Source organism: Molothrus ater, chromosome 1, assembly GCF_012460135.2.
Source record: "Molothrus ater isolate BHLD 08-10-18 breed brown headed cowbird chromosome 1, BPBGC_Mater_1.1, whole genome shotgun sequence".
Lineage (NCBI taxonomy): Eukaryota > Metazoa > Chordata > Aves > Passeriformes > Icteridae > Molothrus > Molothrus ater.
Genome location: NC_050478.2, coordinates 129,171,724 through 129,189,776, shown reverse-complemented (window position 1 = coordinate 129,189,776; position 18,053 = coordinate 129,171,724). Strand labels below are relative to the sequence as shown.

Sequence of the window (18,053 nt, the reverse complement as noted above, 5' to 3'; positions counted from 1 at the left end):
TACTGATAGATCACAGCCAGGAGTACATCTTTCCTTGCACTCTTTCTAAACTTGGTTCATTGACTCATGTGTGAATTTTGCCATCTTGAGTGGGTGTTTTTTGCTTTCCTTACCTCCCTCCTCTCCCTTTCTATTCAAGAAACTTCTAATTTTAATTTGGAAAAAAATTCTGTAATCTTGCCTGCCAACTGTCTGGGAGCATATGGATCTTCATTACCCTTCACAATGTGATAGGTATTATTTATAAAGTAAATTAGGAGAACTTCAAAGGAGGTGTTGCTGCTTTTTATGTCAATAACAAGTTTTATTTTTGAAACTTGTTGAGAGTGTATTTACATAACAGAAGCCTGCAACTTCCCAGGAGTTCCTGGTACCTAATAGGGCAGTGCTACATTGCTTTCCTATTTCTGGAGAGCTTCTCCCAGTTTGAAATGCCTGTATTTTTCTGTAAGAACCCTTGCAATGTTGGCAAGCTGTCAGCACAGCCTTTTTGGACTGTCAGTTCTCAAAGCTCTGCACAGCTGGCTACAGTGGAGCAATGCCACCCCCAGGCAAAGTGGGTGGAGGAGAGTTTAGGGACAACCTCAGCACAGACATTATGTAAAATGATAGCAATCCTGCAGGTGTTTTATGCCATTATATACACAAAATATTTGGCCTGATCACTCTGTCCATTGTAGAGTCACTGGGCTTGGGATGCTCTTTGTACAAGCTGTGCTGGCATCAGTCCTGCTACAGACTGCACACTGCCTGTCCTGGCTCCTCCAAACCAACATGTGGATATGTTCCCCTTGCTGTCTGCAGCCCTGGGAGCTGCTGGATGTGCCAGCTGAGTCTCAGGCACAGGTGATCCATGCAAAACCTTCCCAACAGACTGGACAGATCTGTCTTCAATGAAATAACCAGTTTCTCTTTTAGCATGTCTGTGTGTCTGATGCTGTAGTTGCAGGCATTGCAGAGTACAAAGCTCATGGTGGTTCCTCTTTGGCTAATTCTGTTTGTTGTCTTTCTTGCATCAGGGAGCAGAAAGGAAAATCCGAGATGAAGAGAGAAAGCAGAACAGGAAGAAAGGCAAAGGCCAGGCATCCCAAGCCTCATGTAATAATGGTGAGTGAAATGGGCCTTTCTGGTCTGGGGCTAAGTCATGCTTAACATGCCTCCCTTCACAACTCTGTGCTTTGTGATCCACCTAGCAGCTGAAGGGAAGTTGAGTGCACTCCCTCTGCAGAAAAAGAGTGATATCACCTTCTTCAAAACAATGGCTGACCTGGATTCCCAGCCCGTTCTCTTCATACCAGATGTTCACTTTGGAAACCTACAAAGAACTGGACAGGTAGGAAATAATGAGATGAGCAGGTGCCCACTTGCCACCTGGCTGCCTCTGCTCTGGGGCAGGTTTTAGGGAAGTAAATAACTGTTCCTGGGGTCCACTTGTTTCAGCTCTCATTTTGGTAAATGCACTTTTGGCACATCACTTATAGAGGACCTTACAAGAGGCAAGTACCTTTCTGAGTTCTGGGTGCAGAGGAGTTTATACTTCTTTGACAACTGACGAGTTTGGTTTTGTTACAGTTCTGTCATTCTTTTGCTTTCAAGTATAAGGTTGATTTGTGACTGAAACACAATCTGGTTTTAAGTGCACTCTTTGGCTTGGTGAAATGAAGTGCCACCTTGTGGTAGCAGAGATCCTCCTCCTTGTCACAGCTGAAAACAAAGTCCAAGCTCATACCCGTGTAGAAAGATCAAGAGCAGGGTCACTAAACACCACTACCCATTTTCTGTCGGCGTCACCTAGAGATCTGGAAATTCCTTGAAAAAAAAAATTTCACCCTTCCAAGTAAAACTCCATCATACTAATGTTAAATACTCAGTATTGGTAGTTATTATCATTAGTAAACATAAGGAAGTCTTTCCTAACTTGGCTCTTTTCTATTTTATCACCTGTTGGGAAGTTGAAAACCTGAACTGGAGGGTCAGCTCTGACAACTTTTTTACTATGAACATGTTATTTATTAACATCTCAGGGAGCAGAATGAGACAGTTATGCATGTGTTTATTAAGACAAATAGTTGATGAGGAAATTTATTATGCATCTTGCTGGAAAATACTAAAATGACAAAGATTAAACGAAACTGAGTGTTGGAATTGTCAATTTTGAAGCAGTGAGAATTGTGGTTGAGCAAAGCACAAAGAGCACAGATGTTTAATCACAGCTGTCACAGGCTTACTCTCCCAAGTTGGAAAGATGCCCACTCACATATCAGTGTTGGGTACCTTCTGTCCTCATGGCTTTCAAACCGAAATGGGGATTTGTTTCAAAACAGGAGATGGTGGAAACATTCCTTAGTATATATAATCCTGTAAATAATTTTCTAAACTAACTGGAAGATATCCCCATTTCCTAGCTCTTAGGCAATATTCAGCCATGTCTTTTATTGCTGTAACTCATAGTTACGGCCCTCAGCTTTGCACACACACACCTCTGAGCTATTTCCATTGCACAGTTTCAGAAGTGAAGGCTCCCAGTGAGAGCCAAGTGTGCTCTGAGTGCTCTGAGCCAGTGCTGGAGACCTGTCTGGGGTGGCTTGCCCTACCCTACCCTGCCCAGCTCAGCACCTGCAGGGCTGCTGCACTTGTTGGTGCAGACCTGCAGTGTGGGCACATTGTGAGGAGTTTGGCTGACTGTTCTGTAAAGTGTTGGACAAGAGACTGTGATTTTATACCTCCCCTGCTACTGTCAGCTGCATTTGCTGCTGCTGTAAATTTGGTCCTGGTGACTCTGAGCTACGCAGATTTACACAAACCTGGACTTGGGCTTCTGCCCACAGCCTGTGCAAAAAATGTTCAGCTGTACCTTTAGTAATTGTATTTCCATTAGGCCTGTAGTTTAATCTTGTTCTTTATAGTTTAATTAGCTTTTCAGACAGTATTAAATACATACAAAAGCTTTTGAGTGTTGTGGCTGAAATTGTATTAGGGGTTATTTAGGTGAGTAGCAATCTGATTTAGAGGATTGTAAAATAATTGGGAAAATTATATAAAGCAGGGAAGAGGGTAATGTCTCTCAAATAAACTTTGATATATTTCCAGTAGATGATATTCAACAGCAGTTTCTCAAAGCCACACTTCTTCCAGATAACAGTTAGAACTAGAGGTGTTTGTGTTTTATAGGAGGAAAAGGATTTTTAACATATGACAAACTGCAAAACACTTGTCTTTTCTCCCTTTTGAAGTTATTCTGTTAAGCAAGTGTCTGAGTTTTGGGAATAATTGATTTTTATTTCCATCCTTCTAGGTTTACTATAATACAGATGACGAGAGAGAAGGGTAAGATATTTGTTTCACAAGCTTTGCAGTTAACATTTTAAACTCATAGAAAGTTGATACAAAATACGAAATCAGATAAAACTGACCCCTTTCTCCCCCTTCCCTCATTTCTCCCATGTAAACTGTTTGCTTTTTATGTCTGTGTTTTAATACATTTCCAAGTAAAAGAGGCCTAAGTTTTGATACAGGGAGAGGACAATATATTTGATAATGAAATGCCATCTATGTAAGCATGAGGGTTCTCAACTTAAAAACTGGGAATTTTTTATTGAAGCACTGAACTTCACTGCATTCCTGAAAGCTGTTTAGCTGTGCACACCTGTGTATGCCACAAATACAGGAACTGCAGAGAGAATAGACAAGTGCCAGAAGAGAAAGGCAGAAAGAGAAGAGAGAACCTGGGAAGGACAAAGGTTGGAAATGGGAACACTCCCTGTATGACTTTGGAGGGACTGGAAGAATTGATGAAAGTCCCTCTAATAGTTAGAGGTGCCATGAAATAAGGATGCTGAACTTCAGCCCACATTGCCACATTGTGTGCCAGCCCCATACTTTTGTAAGTTGCTTGAATCCCCAAGTGAACACCCTCAAGTCTGAGATTCTGGAGTAACTTAACAGCTCCCATAAATCTGCAAAAAGTGACCTGTAGTAGGGACTGGCCAAGCACCTGCAGTCAACACTGACTTGAAAACATGAGGCCTTTTTTATTTCTTTTTGAAACTGATGCTCTTCATAAGGCCTACAGTGGAATTTGAGAAACAAAGGGGTTTATTGCATCAAGCAATAACCACCCCCCTTCCCTCAATATTTAAACAATTAAGGGCCTTTGGGGTTTTTCAAATGAGTGTGTAACATTGGAACATATTTTCCTGTCACCTGTCCCAGCCAGTCAGTCTCAGCAATTTAAGAGGCCTGGATAGTTCAGATAAGCATCAAAAGCTATATCCTTGCAGTTTCTGCTTTTGGTGCTACATGAGTATCTAGTGGGTGTTTCTGCCAGAGTACAAAGTGAGTCATGACTGTTGCTGTTGTCTTCTCTTCTGCTGTGAGCACAGTTTTACTGTGACATGGTCCTTGTTTTGTGTATTTTAGTAGCAGTGTCCTGGTCAAAAGGATGTTCCGGCCTGTGGAGGAAGAGTTTGGTCCTTCCCCTTTGAAACAAATCAAAGAAGAAGGTCTGAAAAGAGGTAACAATCAATTCTTAGCAGTTAAAAATCGTTCTGTGGGACTCAAACCCTCAAACTGGGAAGGGCAGGTGTGGTTTGGACAAAGTCAGTTGTAGGATGCTAGTGCAAATATGGGTAGATGGGAGAGGAGATCTTTGCATCTGCAGTCTATAAGGAGGCATTTTAACAAATGCTAAGAATTACTTGAGGAAAAAAAAAAGGACTGTGCTTTCTCAAGAAGGGATCAGGACACAAGTGTATAGAAAAAACTTAGAAAGTTTCTTGGTTCTTGGCCAAGCTACAAAGTTCATTAAAGTTCTAGTAGCAAATCTGTGATGGTCTGTTTTTAACTTTTGCTCATCTGTTCTGTTCTGTCTGGGATCACAAGCAAATATGCAAGATGCATTGGGTCAAATACAGGGACCTTAACAGGCGAGCTTCTGCTGACTGCACACTTAGATTGGGTGGAATAAAATCAGAAATTTCCTACCTTATTAGAAATATAAAACATGCAGAGACATCTTCCAGCAGATGTAACTGAATTGTTTAAGGGTTTGTTTCCCTTAACTGTTTTTACTGCCCAGGTGGGTATTATTACAGTAGCAGCAGAGCTTTATAGAAATAACTTCCCACAAGACTGCATTTGCCAAGTTTCTCTGTTGGTTAGGGTGGTCTCCTTGAACCAGGGGAAGCATAGAAGATTATAGGATGGAGACTGATACCTTCTTGAAATAAATGTGAACATATGATTCTTTTAATTAAATCTTAAATTAATTATGTGAGGTTAGCACTGACCATGGACTTGCATTTGGTTGACTCAAGACCTTGGCCAAATTCACATTATCAGGGCTCTATCAAGCAGAATGTGATAGTCATGAGGGCTATATAAAGAACTGTCATTTCCTAGAATTTCACCTGGGTTTCCCAGCTGAAAGCCTAGGAAGTTGCCTGCAAGGAGCTATTGGTTTGCTTTGATTATTCCTGTCCTTTGCTGTGGTTAGTTGTTTTGATATCATTCAGGACTTGCAGGTATTTCAAGGGTAAGATTAGAAAGAAAGAAAATTTAGCTGGTGGCTAAGCTATGTAAAATGATTAAATCCAGGAGAGGCACAGAAGCAGAGAAGCTGGAGGATTCTCTCTTCACATCCCCTTCCTGTTCAGTGTTTCTCTCATCTTGGACTATGCTGGCTGGAGGCCAAGGCTTTTCCAGTGTGGCTTTTGCCCTGGTGAACTTCCTGCCATCCGGAACCTTGCATCTGGGATTGTGCTGGTGGTGTGCAGCTCAGCTGAGTCTACCCATTTGATAACTCTGTCTTTGCCAGAGGATTCACTGGTATTAAAATGTTTGGTTTTTTTTTTTTCCCCAGCATTGCCATATTAGAAGTTTCTTTTCTCAAGGTTTGTTTGGTACAGCAGAATCAAGAACTCCTAGAGAGCAGGTGTAGATGGGGCACAGGTGTAATGTTTGAGAGGGAGCAGGTCTGTTATGTGAAAATAGACATTAAAATATACATTAAAAGCAATGTAATCCCAAAGTGTCTTATTAGGAGAGCAGTGCAGGTAAATAGCAGCCAGTGAGGTGTCCAGGCTCCACTGAAGACTGAAGTGGAAGTGTGTGACCTCACCCCTGCCTTCTGGACTTACTTGTAACACTCTCTGGTGGAAGTAAAAATATTAAGAGGCAGCCTTCAAGAGAACAGGTCTGAAGGGATTTGCAAATGCTGGTCATATTCTCACTCAGGTAGCTGCCTCTTTTTGAATTATTCTTTCATCTCCTTGACCTCGAGGGGAAGTCCAGGTGCCCAACACAGAAATGTGAAGTATGTTAATCTGTACCAAATGTGCATCACAGCTAGTTACTTGGCTAGACTTGGCTTTTTCCTGTTTTGAGTTCTCAGTAAGTTTTCAATTCACTTTCCCTTTCAGATTTCATAGGGAGTTTGCTGTTAATTATAAATCCAGCAGCTGAATTATAGAACAGGTGGATTTCCAGTCCTGCAGTTCTCAGTTTCAAGAAAGTAATTTTTTGGGTAGCTTTTGCCTTTTAGGAAAGTTACGTTGAACTACTCTGAAACATTTTGGATTCGTAGCAATCAGGATGTTGAGAGCCAGCCAAGAGAATTTGTGCCTTGGCAATAACAAAAACTCCAAATGTGAGAAAGGAAAGCTAAATTACAGCTACCAGCCCTTCTTTCCTTGACTAAGATGTACCACATCTTTATCCAGAGACTACTTGACAGAGACTGTAGTCATTGTTCATAGGGTGCCAGTCACAGCACTGGTAGTGCCCAGGCTCAGACCTTCCTAATGCCCCAGGTCTTACTGACTCATTGTGTCCTTAGTTTCATTTTTCCTCATGTATGTTGTTAACAATTTAAAAAGAGGTATCTAACATTGTTCTTCTGCATTCACACATAAATCCTCAGTTTGGTAGCCTGGCTTCTAAAAGTCTCACTGGTGCAACAACATCCCTTTGTCCCTCAGCAATTTGGTGTGTTGGGGCTATTTCTTAAGTAACTAAAGACTAAATTTATCTTCCCCCATCTTTTGCAATTCTTTTTAACATCTAAAGAATGTTAAGGTCTGCAGTGGATTTCAGTGCTGGCAAGAAAGTTAAGGACTAAGACCAGGGAGTAGATCAGACAAATTTGAATTTGTAGCTTTCAGGCAAAAATAGCTCATTACCTTTTACAAGATTTCCCCCCTGTTCCCCTCCAAATCTTGTAATTTGTACTGTTAGATTGAGTCCATATAGATGCTGTGAATGTGATGATAGTAGGATCAGAGGACATGAATTGTGTTACATGGTCACAGTCATTCAGTGGCAATGCTGCTGCTGAGCCCAGTGGAGCCTTTGCAGCCCTTTTCCCTCCCCTCTGGCTGTGCCTCCCACTGTGGCTGTCTCTCTGCTGCTCTGCCAGCATGAAGGCTTGTGGGGCTGCATTGTACATTGAGGCAGGGATCTGATCTGTCTGAAGAATAACTCAAAAAAGGGGTTGTTTTTTCACTTACATCTGCTCTTTGAGAAAGTTTTTCATCCAGGAAAATTTGTTGAGACGAGCCAGAATAAGAGGGTCTAAGGGTAGGGATGAGACAGGAACTTCCTAAGGCATCACTGTCACCACAAGTCATTTGTGGAAGAGTGCTCTACTGAATCAAAGCCAGGAGTTTCACACCTGTCAGGGTAAAGGAAAGCCTAACAACCCCCCATGTGCTTACTAATCCTGTCTCTCCATGTGTATAATGTTGCTTGGCACACCAAGCACAACAGAGATGTAAAGCTCAGCACCAGGATTGTGTCATGTACCCAAGTTTAACCTTGGCCCAAGTGATTTGTTTTTCTCCTTTCAGATATATTTGTAATTGTTAAGGCTGGCAGAGCTCCAGATGTTTGTAAAGCCAGGTGTTACAGGGCAACCCTCTAGTCACAAGGAAAAGGTTTACTAAATTATTATATGTGTTAGTACTGGTAAAATTAGTCCATTGAGTGACAGCTTGTTCATGTGATTAAGCATATCAGGCATGGTAAAATTTAACTGCTGGTGTGGAATTATTTTTTCTTCTATGTTTTGACAGTTTAAGTTGTGACCCAAAGTTGTCTCTGCTTCTAAATCCATTAAAACGATGTTCTCAGGCCAGGCCCCAAAGAGGTGCCAAAATATAGGTGAAAAGGATGAGGCTCTGCATGCTGTGGTTGCAGTTTAGTGGCTTATATTTCTGAATTAAAGATGCAAAAAAACCCAACATTGTCCTGCATGTTTGGTTTGTAGGCCCAGTGAGGGAACTGAACTACCCATTATTTTTTTCCAGTCATTTCAAAACTTGGGCAAAGAAACTACAATTCTCCACAAATGGGCCTGAGTCCATCCTGCTAGTCTTGGCCTGAGAATTAACTTTACACAATTACTTCTATGTGAAAAATACCATCATATTTTTTGGTTCATCTGCATGTCATCTATTGAGTTATGTGGTGAAGATATCTCTTGGACCATGAGAATTTGTAGTTTCAAAAGATGCCCTTTTCTGTCTACCCACCCCCCCCCCCCCCCAAAAAAAAATGGGTTACCAATGTAATTTGTCCCACAGACATGACAGTGCATGTGTGTTTGTACCTCATGTGCAGCAGTGTTATTTGAAAAGGCAGTTCATTTAAGAAACAAAATATATTGCAGAATCTCTTATTCAACCTGTTACTTATCAGTCATGTCAGAAGATGCCTAAAATACTTTTCTAGTGTCTATGCTTCTATGCTTTGTATCTGTCTGCTTTGCTTCTGCCATGTTATAGCAAGGTTCCTCTATTTACCTGAACAAGTGTGAAGAAAACAAAAGCTAAAGAGAGCAGGGCACTGTGCCTGTGGACAGCTAGCAGCTAACATCTGAGGGAGGAAGAGGAAAATGGCATTTGGGTACCTAAGCAGGTGGGCACACTGGTAAATGCCTGCCTGCCAGCTGTGCTCTTGAATGTCTCCCCTGTAAAGTCTGAAATTACTTTGAGCTCCTTTTTCCCAGTGTTTATTTTCATACTGGTCAGGCCATTTGCAGGCATCTCTATGGTAATGTCAGAGACAACTATTTCTTTACCTTTTCTTTGATTTTGCTCTCAAAGGCACATCTAAAGGCAGCACAGACTTGCCTTTTTTGAATGTCCTTTCCAAGCCTTTTAGATGAAACCTGGAGAGGTACAAGCCAATTCAGAGGTTTAAGAAGACCTAGATTGTGTGTTTTGCCCTATAACCAAGGGACAAGGCCCCAGAGCTTTTTAGCTTCTTTCTGTAAATGGAGATTTAGATCCTGGAAGATAGAGATTCTTCACATTAGATTAAATTTTCAATACTGTATTTTCAATGCAACTCCAATGTATTGTCCATGTCTAGATCACTGATGATATTAAAGGTACATCTTTTTAAGTGCAAACCATCTTCAGTGCTTCATTTTATCTGTCATGGATTAATATTTGTTTTTTTATTCAGCATGGGGTATTTCATCTGTGGAATTGACTGAACCTGCTCCAAGTTTGATTTTTTTTCCCTATTTCAGTGCTTTTGTATGTGAGGAAGGAGACAGATGAGGTGTTTGATGCTTTGATGCTGAAATCACCCACGGTCAAGGGGCTAATGGAAGCTGTAAGTATCTAATGTCCTCATATTGTTTGTCTTTCTTGGCAAGAAAAATCTTGAGGCTTTCCATGTATTATTGAGATAAACCACTATATAAAGATGAAGTTATTTTCAAGCGCATTTAAAGCATTTCTTAAAGCTTTCTGGAACCCTGAAATGCTGGCATTTTCCTAATTCAGTGTTATCAGTAGGTTACTGGATTTAAACAGCATCACAGAGCTGATTATTGGAGACTTGAGCTTTGAGGAATTGCAGTAGTTAACCAGTGTCAGGGAAGGAGAGAAGTGCAGGCTTCATTTTCTGAAATGCTTCTTTCTGAACTGATGGTTCAGAGCCTGTTGAATCTTTTCCTGTAATGCTTGTCAGTACATTCCCAGCCTGGTTTCCAAGAAGAGGCCCAAGGATGCAGTGTTTCTGTGGGAATTTCATGTGGCCTTTGTGCAATTGCTGTTCAGCATGTAAGAGGCAGGTGCTGAGCCAGTGCAGACTTGTCATTCATATGTTGTCTCAAATTCCTTCCCTAGTCCTCACTTACAGTGTGACCTACCTACCACTTGCCTCTTTGCTGCTTCTTTGAGTTGAGTTTTTGCTTGTTATCCATTAGCTGTCATCATAAGAGTTGCTGTTTCCATGTTTAATCTTGTTTATATGAGCTGATGGCTCATGAAATTTGGTAAGGGAAGAGTTAAGAAATAATCATGTGTCTCACTGCTTCAGTGGAGGAATGTGAGATTGACATGTGGGATGCTGAGTTGATTTCCAGCCTTGTTTACTTGTAGGGGAGAAGACGGAAATGGATGAAAGTGCCCCTAGAGAACTCAGCCAAGTGCTAGAAGTGTGTATATTTATACTCTCTAAAAACCATCACAGTATCTTGTTACATTTACTGAACACTTTTAATGCAGTAAAAATTGAGTTATTTGGTCAATATTTGGCCAGTAGCAGAAGGCAGAAGAAGATTTGTGGGTTAGTGAAGTTGCTTAAAGCACCTATTTAGATGGGGGTATCTCTGAGGAGAGTCAGTGGCACGCTAAGGATGTCCTAACCATGCTTCTGCTGATGCTGTTTGTTAGCTGTGACTGCAGCTCAGCTGTCAGGCAGAGCACATGGATAACAAAAACCAGGCTTTGCTTGAAGAGGCAGCAGTTTGATTCATGGTAAGCTGCAACACAATTTCATCTTGTCTTTGTATGGAAGTTAAAAGTATGTTATAATCTGTTCAAGCTAGTATGAATATTTTATCTCTAGTAGTCTGTGCCTCTCCATGCCTGTTCTCCAGCCACCATGTAACAAAAACAAAGCTGGTGCAGAAGCAGGAAGGGTTTCTGCATGCCTCAGTCAGTGCAGCTGCTGACTCACTGGCATGTTTTCGGCACCAGAGAAATCTGATCTGTTGTAAAATGTCCCAGTTCACTGGAAGGAACACATTCAGAAAATTTGAATTCTCTTTGGTAGGATATTGTGGATAAAACAATGCCAAAAAGCTGTCAAACTGCATATTCTTAAATATTGTCTCTACAATCATTGCAGCAAATCATGTAATTTTGTAATTGTGCATATCCTAAATGCGTCATTCTCTTCTCAGTATTAAGAATTTAGGAACTGAGCCTCTGAGTATTACAGAGCCCCAGATCTGAAAGGGAGCTCCAGTGATCCTCAGCCATACTCTCCTTCTCTGTTTATGCATTTTACTCTTTTTTCTTTTTGTTAGTCATTATTCCTGATCTTTGACTTCTCCCCTAACTTTCTGTTATTAATGATATGGTTTTCTCAGATCCTATGTTTATTTTATTCTCACATACACCCCCATTCCAAATTTACAATTAGATTCCTTTTCAGATATCTTTCTTTTGGCAAATACCTAGAGGTTTTGGGTTTCAGAAATGCAGCATGTCTCAGGAAGCAACTCAGATGTTTGGTTTTTGCTAATCATTCTTGATCAAGTGAAAATAGCAAAACATCACTTATATGTGTGACTGACCAGCTCTACATCCTGATTTCAGCCTGATCCAAAGTCAGGATAACTGTGGATCTCAGTAGGTACCTCAGTCTTACATTGTGCAGAATTGCATATTTATTCAAATTACAGAAGGCAGTTCAAACTGGGAAATTCAAGCATCTCCCAAAATCTTTCAATAATTAAAAGCCAACAGCTGAGTTCAGTAGATCTAGCTTAGACTATTAGATACCTGCCAATATGTATGTGATCTTCCAGCCAGTGTAGGGCAACAGACAGATTATTTAATAGAAATAAGCTGGCAAAGTGTTTTCCTACATGCCTTGACCCACCCAGATATTGCCCTTTCTGGTTTCCTGACTCCAGCAGAGAGCATTTCTGGTGGCTTGTGCAATCAGACAAACTTGCCGTGCCAGGGGACTGCAGCCCAATGGGACGCCCAGACGGTATTTCAGTGCCACTCAGTAGGCTGTTGCACTGCTTCAGGCATCCTAACAGAAATAAATTTCTGCTCAGAAGATTGACAAATGGAAAATTGAGATGATAAGGAAAAATACTGCTCCAAATAAAGACACCTTTTTAAAATTTAATGTAGCCTGCTTGGGTTCAGGTGAGAAATCCTGTAGTTTTGTATGGAAGTTGGCAGTAAGTGGTGGTCCTCCTGTGCTGGCAGCAAACACTCCAAGAAGAGAGTGTTAAGTGAGATGTCCTAGCAGATGCTTGCCCTATGCTTTCTCCAGTTCTGCATCAGGACTTAGCACATTTGTACTAGAGACTTTGAGGGGGAGGCTCTCCCATGCCCCCACTTTAAGCCTTGCTTCCACAGTTTTCTGTTTGGTATAATTGATCGAATCCCAGGAGTTCCTGAGAAATGTGCTTATTCAGTCAGCTGGAAGACTTTTGCAAAGCTCAGTAATCCCTGCATGTTATATAAATCCTACACCTGTCATAGGCAGTGTGACAGGCAAGGCTTTCTCATCCCAGCCTCTCATAGTTTATGTAGGAAGTGGTGTCCCAGAGTCCCAAACTACTTTGAGCAACATTTGGAATGCATGAGTGTTAGGTATGCCAAATATCCTAGGGAAGATTTATGCTGGAATGTGCAGAATGCTGTATATTAGCTGCTATTAAGCCTCCTTGGCAAGAAATGTTTTGCTCGGCTTGTTTATTTGCATGGAGTCAGTGAAAAGTGTCTTCAAGTGCTGGTCTTTACAGTATCTCTGGGCTTCAGACTTAACAACCCAGAGAGGGAGATCATTTCCTCGTGTTCACACACTTGTGACACTTTCTGCAGTTTTGGGTTGCCAGTTTTTCTCCAATGCCTGTTGCAAAGGATTTTTTTCAAATGTCTGATGAAATTGATCCATTTTTATTATTGCTTTACGTGAAAACCTAAAGTTAGGGGTACAACAGAAGCACAGATACAAAAATTCAACACCAGATTGTTTATCTGATGTCATTCTCTTCATGATAAGCAAAGCCAGAGGATAATAAAGAGTAAATGAACAGCGAAACATGCTGGTGCAAGCAAAACTGAAGTAGCAAATATCACCCAAATTCAGTTTGTATTTTGTTCTCTGCTAGGTGGAAAATTTAGGGAGTGGATGGGTCTATTGTACCCCATCAGTTATTCCCCTTTCTGTTAGCCACTGATGTATGCTAATAGTCAGAGGACACTGTTTTCAGTGTATGAGAAACTTTATTGGTTCTTCAGAATCTTGGAGTTTAGCTATAGAATGCCAGTCAAGCTGATAGCCTTGTGCATTATTAGGGGTAGTTTTTAAGTACAAAATTGCATCTGGGCTACGATGACAATTATACTATTATAGGTGCTGTAGACAAGTATAGGCTAATTAATTCTCTCTTTCAGAAAATCTTGGCTGTCTGGATGGGAGCCCTGCTTGGTGTTCAACCTGTGGCTCTTTGAATCTGTCCTCAGTGCTGAGTTTATCCATTTCATTTTCTCTTTTGTGATAATTGCTTTAATGTACTTCCCTAAAATACCTTTTCTCAACAGAACTCTGAATGCCAACACAAAGAAAGGATTTTACAGTGCCTGATGTTTGCCAGTCTTTAAATGGATTTTTAATTATGCATTTCAGTTCTCTAATGCAAAAGATAAGTAGTCAGCTATTTAGCTGCAACTTCATTTCACTTGGGAAGAGCTGTAAACTTACTTTGCTTGGCAGTAGAACACCACAGAACATTAATCACTGTCGGAAAAAAAAAGTAATTTTTCTGTAACTATTTTGCTTTTTGGGACAATCCTCTTCTAAAATGTGAACTGTGAGACCTGTTCCCTCAAAGAAGAATCATTATTTGGAAAGCAAACCTGGCTCAGATGAAGGGCCCAGGGACACCATCTTCGTAAGCACACCACAGACTCACTGCAGAATAGACATCCCAAAAAGTTACTAGTACACTGTTGCAAAGCAATGCCAAAGCATTCATGTGAAGTATTTGTTGGCATGGGTAATTTGTCAGCTAAGCTGTTCTTCCTTCTAAAGTTTTAGTGTATTTTCTGCTTTATTGTTTTAGTTGCTTTAGCAAGAAGTTTATTTTACAAGTCCTTTACCTTGATAACACACTTCTCTGTGACAGCTCGTTATCTGTTACACTCAGATGAGGTTTTGTGAATCAAACAGGGTTTCATTTTGCTACTGTAGTAACTAAGACTGAGTCACCTTCCCAACAATACAGAAGCTTCTTAGTTCTTTGTGTTTGATGTTGGTAGCCTTCCCACAATTAAAGGTACCTTGAAGACACTTTTCAGACAGAAGTACCACCATGGAGAGTCCTGTTAGCTTAATAAACCTTGAAATGTCTTTGAGAAATAGAAATGTGTATTTTTTTGTTATTCCATCGGTCCATCAGCTCCTGTTGGGTTGCCATGTGCCTGCCTTCTGCCTGGTGGGAGAAGTCTTTGCTTCCATGAGCCCAAAAAATCAGATTAAGAAACAACAGAAAGATCAGATTGAAATTCCCTGGTAAAATCTGAAGCTGGGAAGAGCATTGACTCTTTGAGCAGAGCACTAGGAGATGCTGGGGCAGTTCTGATGGCTCACACCCTATGAAAACTATAGTATCTGAATTTCTGGATGGAGACAATTGTGGGATTTGATTAAGCTGTTCAGGATTCTTGCTCCCCAAGTCATCATTAAATGAAAGCATGATATGGTTGTAACAGACTTTTCTCTATAGCTATCCTGTCAAAGTTTGCAGAGTTTTTGTTTTAATGTCTTATGTAAGGTAAGAGGTGATATTTTTATATTTCTCATTCATCTTTAGTGATATTTATTTTATTTTTATTATTTCAGATCTCTGAGAAATATGGGCTGCCAGTTGAAAAGATTGCAAAACTTTATAAGAAGAGTAAAAAGGGGTAAGTTAGTTACCTAACTAAGGATCTATTGCAGGATCCTTTAGAAGTAGTCACAGATCCCAGTTTTACCTGGGGCCTCATGATGCTGGGCAGTACAAACTCCTTCAGGAGACAAACCCATGTGCTTGAAATCTTCATGTCTATGGAGACTGTAAGGGATGGCAAAAGAGGAAACATGGATCTCCAAACTTTGTCTGACCAGTATGCCTAAGCTTACTGTGAAGGAAGGGTTTGTGGATAAGATATGTGGATAAAGTCTGTTTTGTAGACAATATGCTTAATAACATCATGGAGAGCCAGCATGGGAGATGCTGCCTTTGCTGTGAATGCAGTGTGGAGTTTTCCTGCAGTGTTAGGGAGAAATAGGCCACTTTCTTACTCTGAAAGACAGGCAATGTTTGCTGCAGGCATTTCAGTTGAATAAATTTAGACATGAACATCACAGCTGGACTTTTAGAATAGCTAGGCTTCTGCTCCTTGCCATAAAACTAAATCTCTCCACTTCAACTATTTTTAAAGTTCTATTTAACCACAATATTGTAGCAATATAATTTTAAACCAGTCATTTATTTTCAGCTGTAGCTAGCTTAGGGCATTGTTGTCTGGGAATTTCTTTAGCTTTTGAGAAGACAGGTGAAACTTCTCATGTTTTGCTTCTTTCTAAGTGACAGAAGAAACACTTGGAGGTAAAGAGTGAGGAAAGCACTCATATACACTTGAAATTGTGCATTACACAATTACACAATTGTGTAGTCATTGTTGATAGTCTCGCATCTAAGCTGAGTTCTAAGTCTGTGAGCTGTGTGCAAAGCACAAATTCCACTGCTTCCCTGTGCTTCCCTCCCACCACAGAGGTGCAGCAGCTCACATGGTGTTTCTGAGGAGTAGCACAGATGTGTCCCTGTGGGAGCCACCACCAGGCATTGGGAAGCACCAGCTAGCTGGGTCTTCCAGGGATCTGAAGTGCAGCTCATCTGTAGGTAGCCTAAGTGTGTAAACATCCCACCACTGGCATGTCCCTTAACTGCTCTGGCAGGAGCAGCCTCTAATCCAAAGACTACAAGGGACTACAGGGCAGATCTTGCTGGTGATTCCTACTGGTGAGCCTGTACTGGCATGTGCTGGAGTCTGGTTTTGTGTTGTAGAGAAGCAAGTACATGTGGCAGTGTATAGCTTTTCCTTTCAGTGTCCTGGTACATAAAAACATTGATTTCTACCTTTGTCACCAGCATCCTGGTAAACATGGATGACAACATTATTGAGCACTACTCCAACGAGGACACATTCATCCTGAACATGGAGAGCATGGTTGAAGGCTTCAAGATCACACTGACAGAGATCTAGCCTCAGGCAGAGCCATTTTGTAAGGAACCACAGCATTTCATCCTTCTTGGAAAGCAGATTCCCCATAAACTTGACAGACATTGATCAGAGAAACTGTTACAAGACTGCATTGAAAATACTGTCCATTCTGCACATCTGCAGTCCCCTGCAGATAGACTTGGGTTTGTCAAGCACAAGGCCATTTACAGTAACCTGGTCCCTTATTTATTGTTCCTCACTCTAGTGTACAAGCAGTTACCAGCCCCCAGATTTGTAACCAGATGACCCACTGCAAATGTGAAATGCAGCATTTTAATCCACACTTCAGTGTGGATAAGCTCATTCTAAAACACATTCAGTAACTATGCTGGTCTAATTTCAGAAATCTGGTATAAATCACTTTACCAGTAGTTGTCTCTGTCATTGCTAAAAATCTGTTGCAGTGCTAAAGATGGGCAAAGTGGCTGACAGTTCACTTGCTCAGACTGATCCATATCTCTGTCTCCTGTATAGTCTTGCCAAATACCTCTGGTAGTTCTCAGCATGTAGCAATGAGGACTTGTAAGTAAGGCATTCAGTTACAAATGTCACTTGTAAGTAAATGGTAAAGAAACCATTTTAACCTTGTATATAATGTTTATAATATGCAATAATATATTTTAACTACTGTATGTGGGCATGTTTACTGCCACTATGTTTTTGTATGTATTTGGGTTAGGGTTTCATAGAATCTTTCCTAGAGGATTAAATTGCTGCAATCTGTTAAAGAGTGTGTACTGAGAAGCTGATAACTGAATCTGTACTCAATATGCTCCATCCTTGCTCACACAATTGTATATTGAAATATTAGAGCAGACTCTGCTACTGGGTCTTGGACACTCTGGCATAATGGGGCCCACCTTAGGAGCCCAAGTCCCAGCTGTAGAACCTGAGTCTCCTATCCAGCTGTAACAAAATCCAAGAGACACTGTGTGTCTGCTGCCTGCTTTGCCAAGACGTACAAAAGGGACTTCTTCCTGGTTGTCTTCCTTTGATGAAGCAGAGGCTCCTAAAGTGGTATTTTCTCAAACCTGTGGTGGGAAGGTTCTTTCTGCTGCAGCCTGTGCATCAAAGCATTCCTCTAGACTGTAAGAAACAGGACTTCAGACTCTTCCTTTTAAGTGTATTTGCTCTTGTATCTCCATTGAATGATTCAGCTGTGATTCCTAGGGCACTTGGGTGATGTATAAGCCTGGGCTTGATGTAAATATTTTATCAAACTGGAACATTTTTTCCACTGGAGACTGAGTATCCCACAACTGAGGAGTGGAGATTGGTCTCTCTCTCAAGGGCTGCATCTGAACCCAAGTTGAACTACATGGTTATTCATCAAATTCCATACCTGCCTTATGAATTCTGTGAAGAGATGAAGTTGTGCAGGCTAAAATCATACCAGGAAAGGGGTTCAAGGCCTGAATGTCCCTATGACATCCAAACCCAGCATCTCTTTCTCTCCATTCCAGCTCCTCTGGCTGTTGTGAAGAGCTCCTCACTTAGCATATAATTCCATGAGTTTCAGTTGAAATTTATTCTCTACCACTGTACATGGATTCTGTATTACATACAGAAGTGGGATCCTTTCCTACATGCAGCCTTTAGAGTTTATTCTTTTCTTTCTAAAACCTTTCCTCATTTAGTCACACAACCTTTATTATTTGGTGGTTAATGGCAGAAAGAAACACTGCCATATTTAACAGGGCTCATGTGTGGAGCTATTTACATTCAAGCAAAGTAGCTGGG

General features: G+C 40.9%; 1 protein-coding gene across 1 annotated transcript in view; it reads left to right on the top strand.

The window, feature by feature from the left end:
- The window catches only part of GRHL2 (grainyhead like transcription factor 2), a 53,024-nt gene extending 36,722 nt beyond the window's left edge, over positions 1 to 16,302 (top strand). The window contains exons 10-16 of the mRNA XM_054515264.1: positions 1,020 to 1,107; positions 1,194 to 1,333; positions 3,296 to 3,327; positions 4,420 to 4,514; positions 9,533 to 9,618; positions 14,887 to 14,951; positions 16,181 to 16,302. Of these exons, the coding sequence (XP_054371239.1) occupies positions 1,020 to 1,107; positions 1,194 to 1,333; positions 3,296 to 3,327; positions 4,420 to 4,514; positions 9,533 to 9,618; positions 14,887 to 14,951; positions 16,181 to 16,295 (621 nt within the window). The 3' untranslated portion in view covers positions 16,296 to 16,302. The remainder of the gene's footprint in view (positions 1 to 1,019; positions 1,108 to 1,193; positions 1,334 to 3,295; positions 3,328 to 4,419; positions 4,515 to 9,532; positions 9,619 to 14,886; positions 14,952 to 16,180) is intronic.
- Positions 16,303 to 18,053: the final 1,751 nt, after the last annotated feature.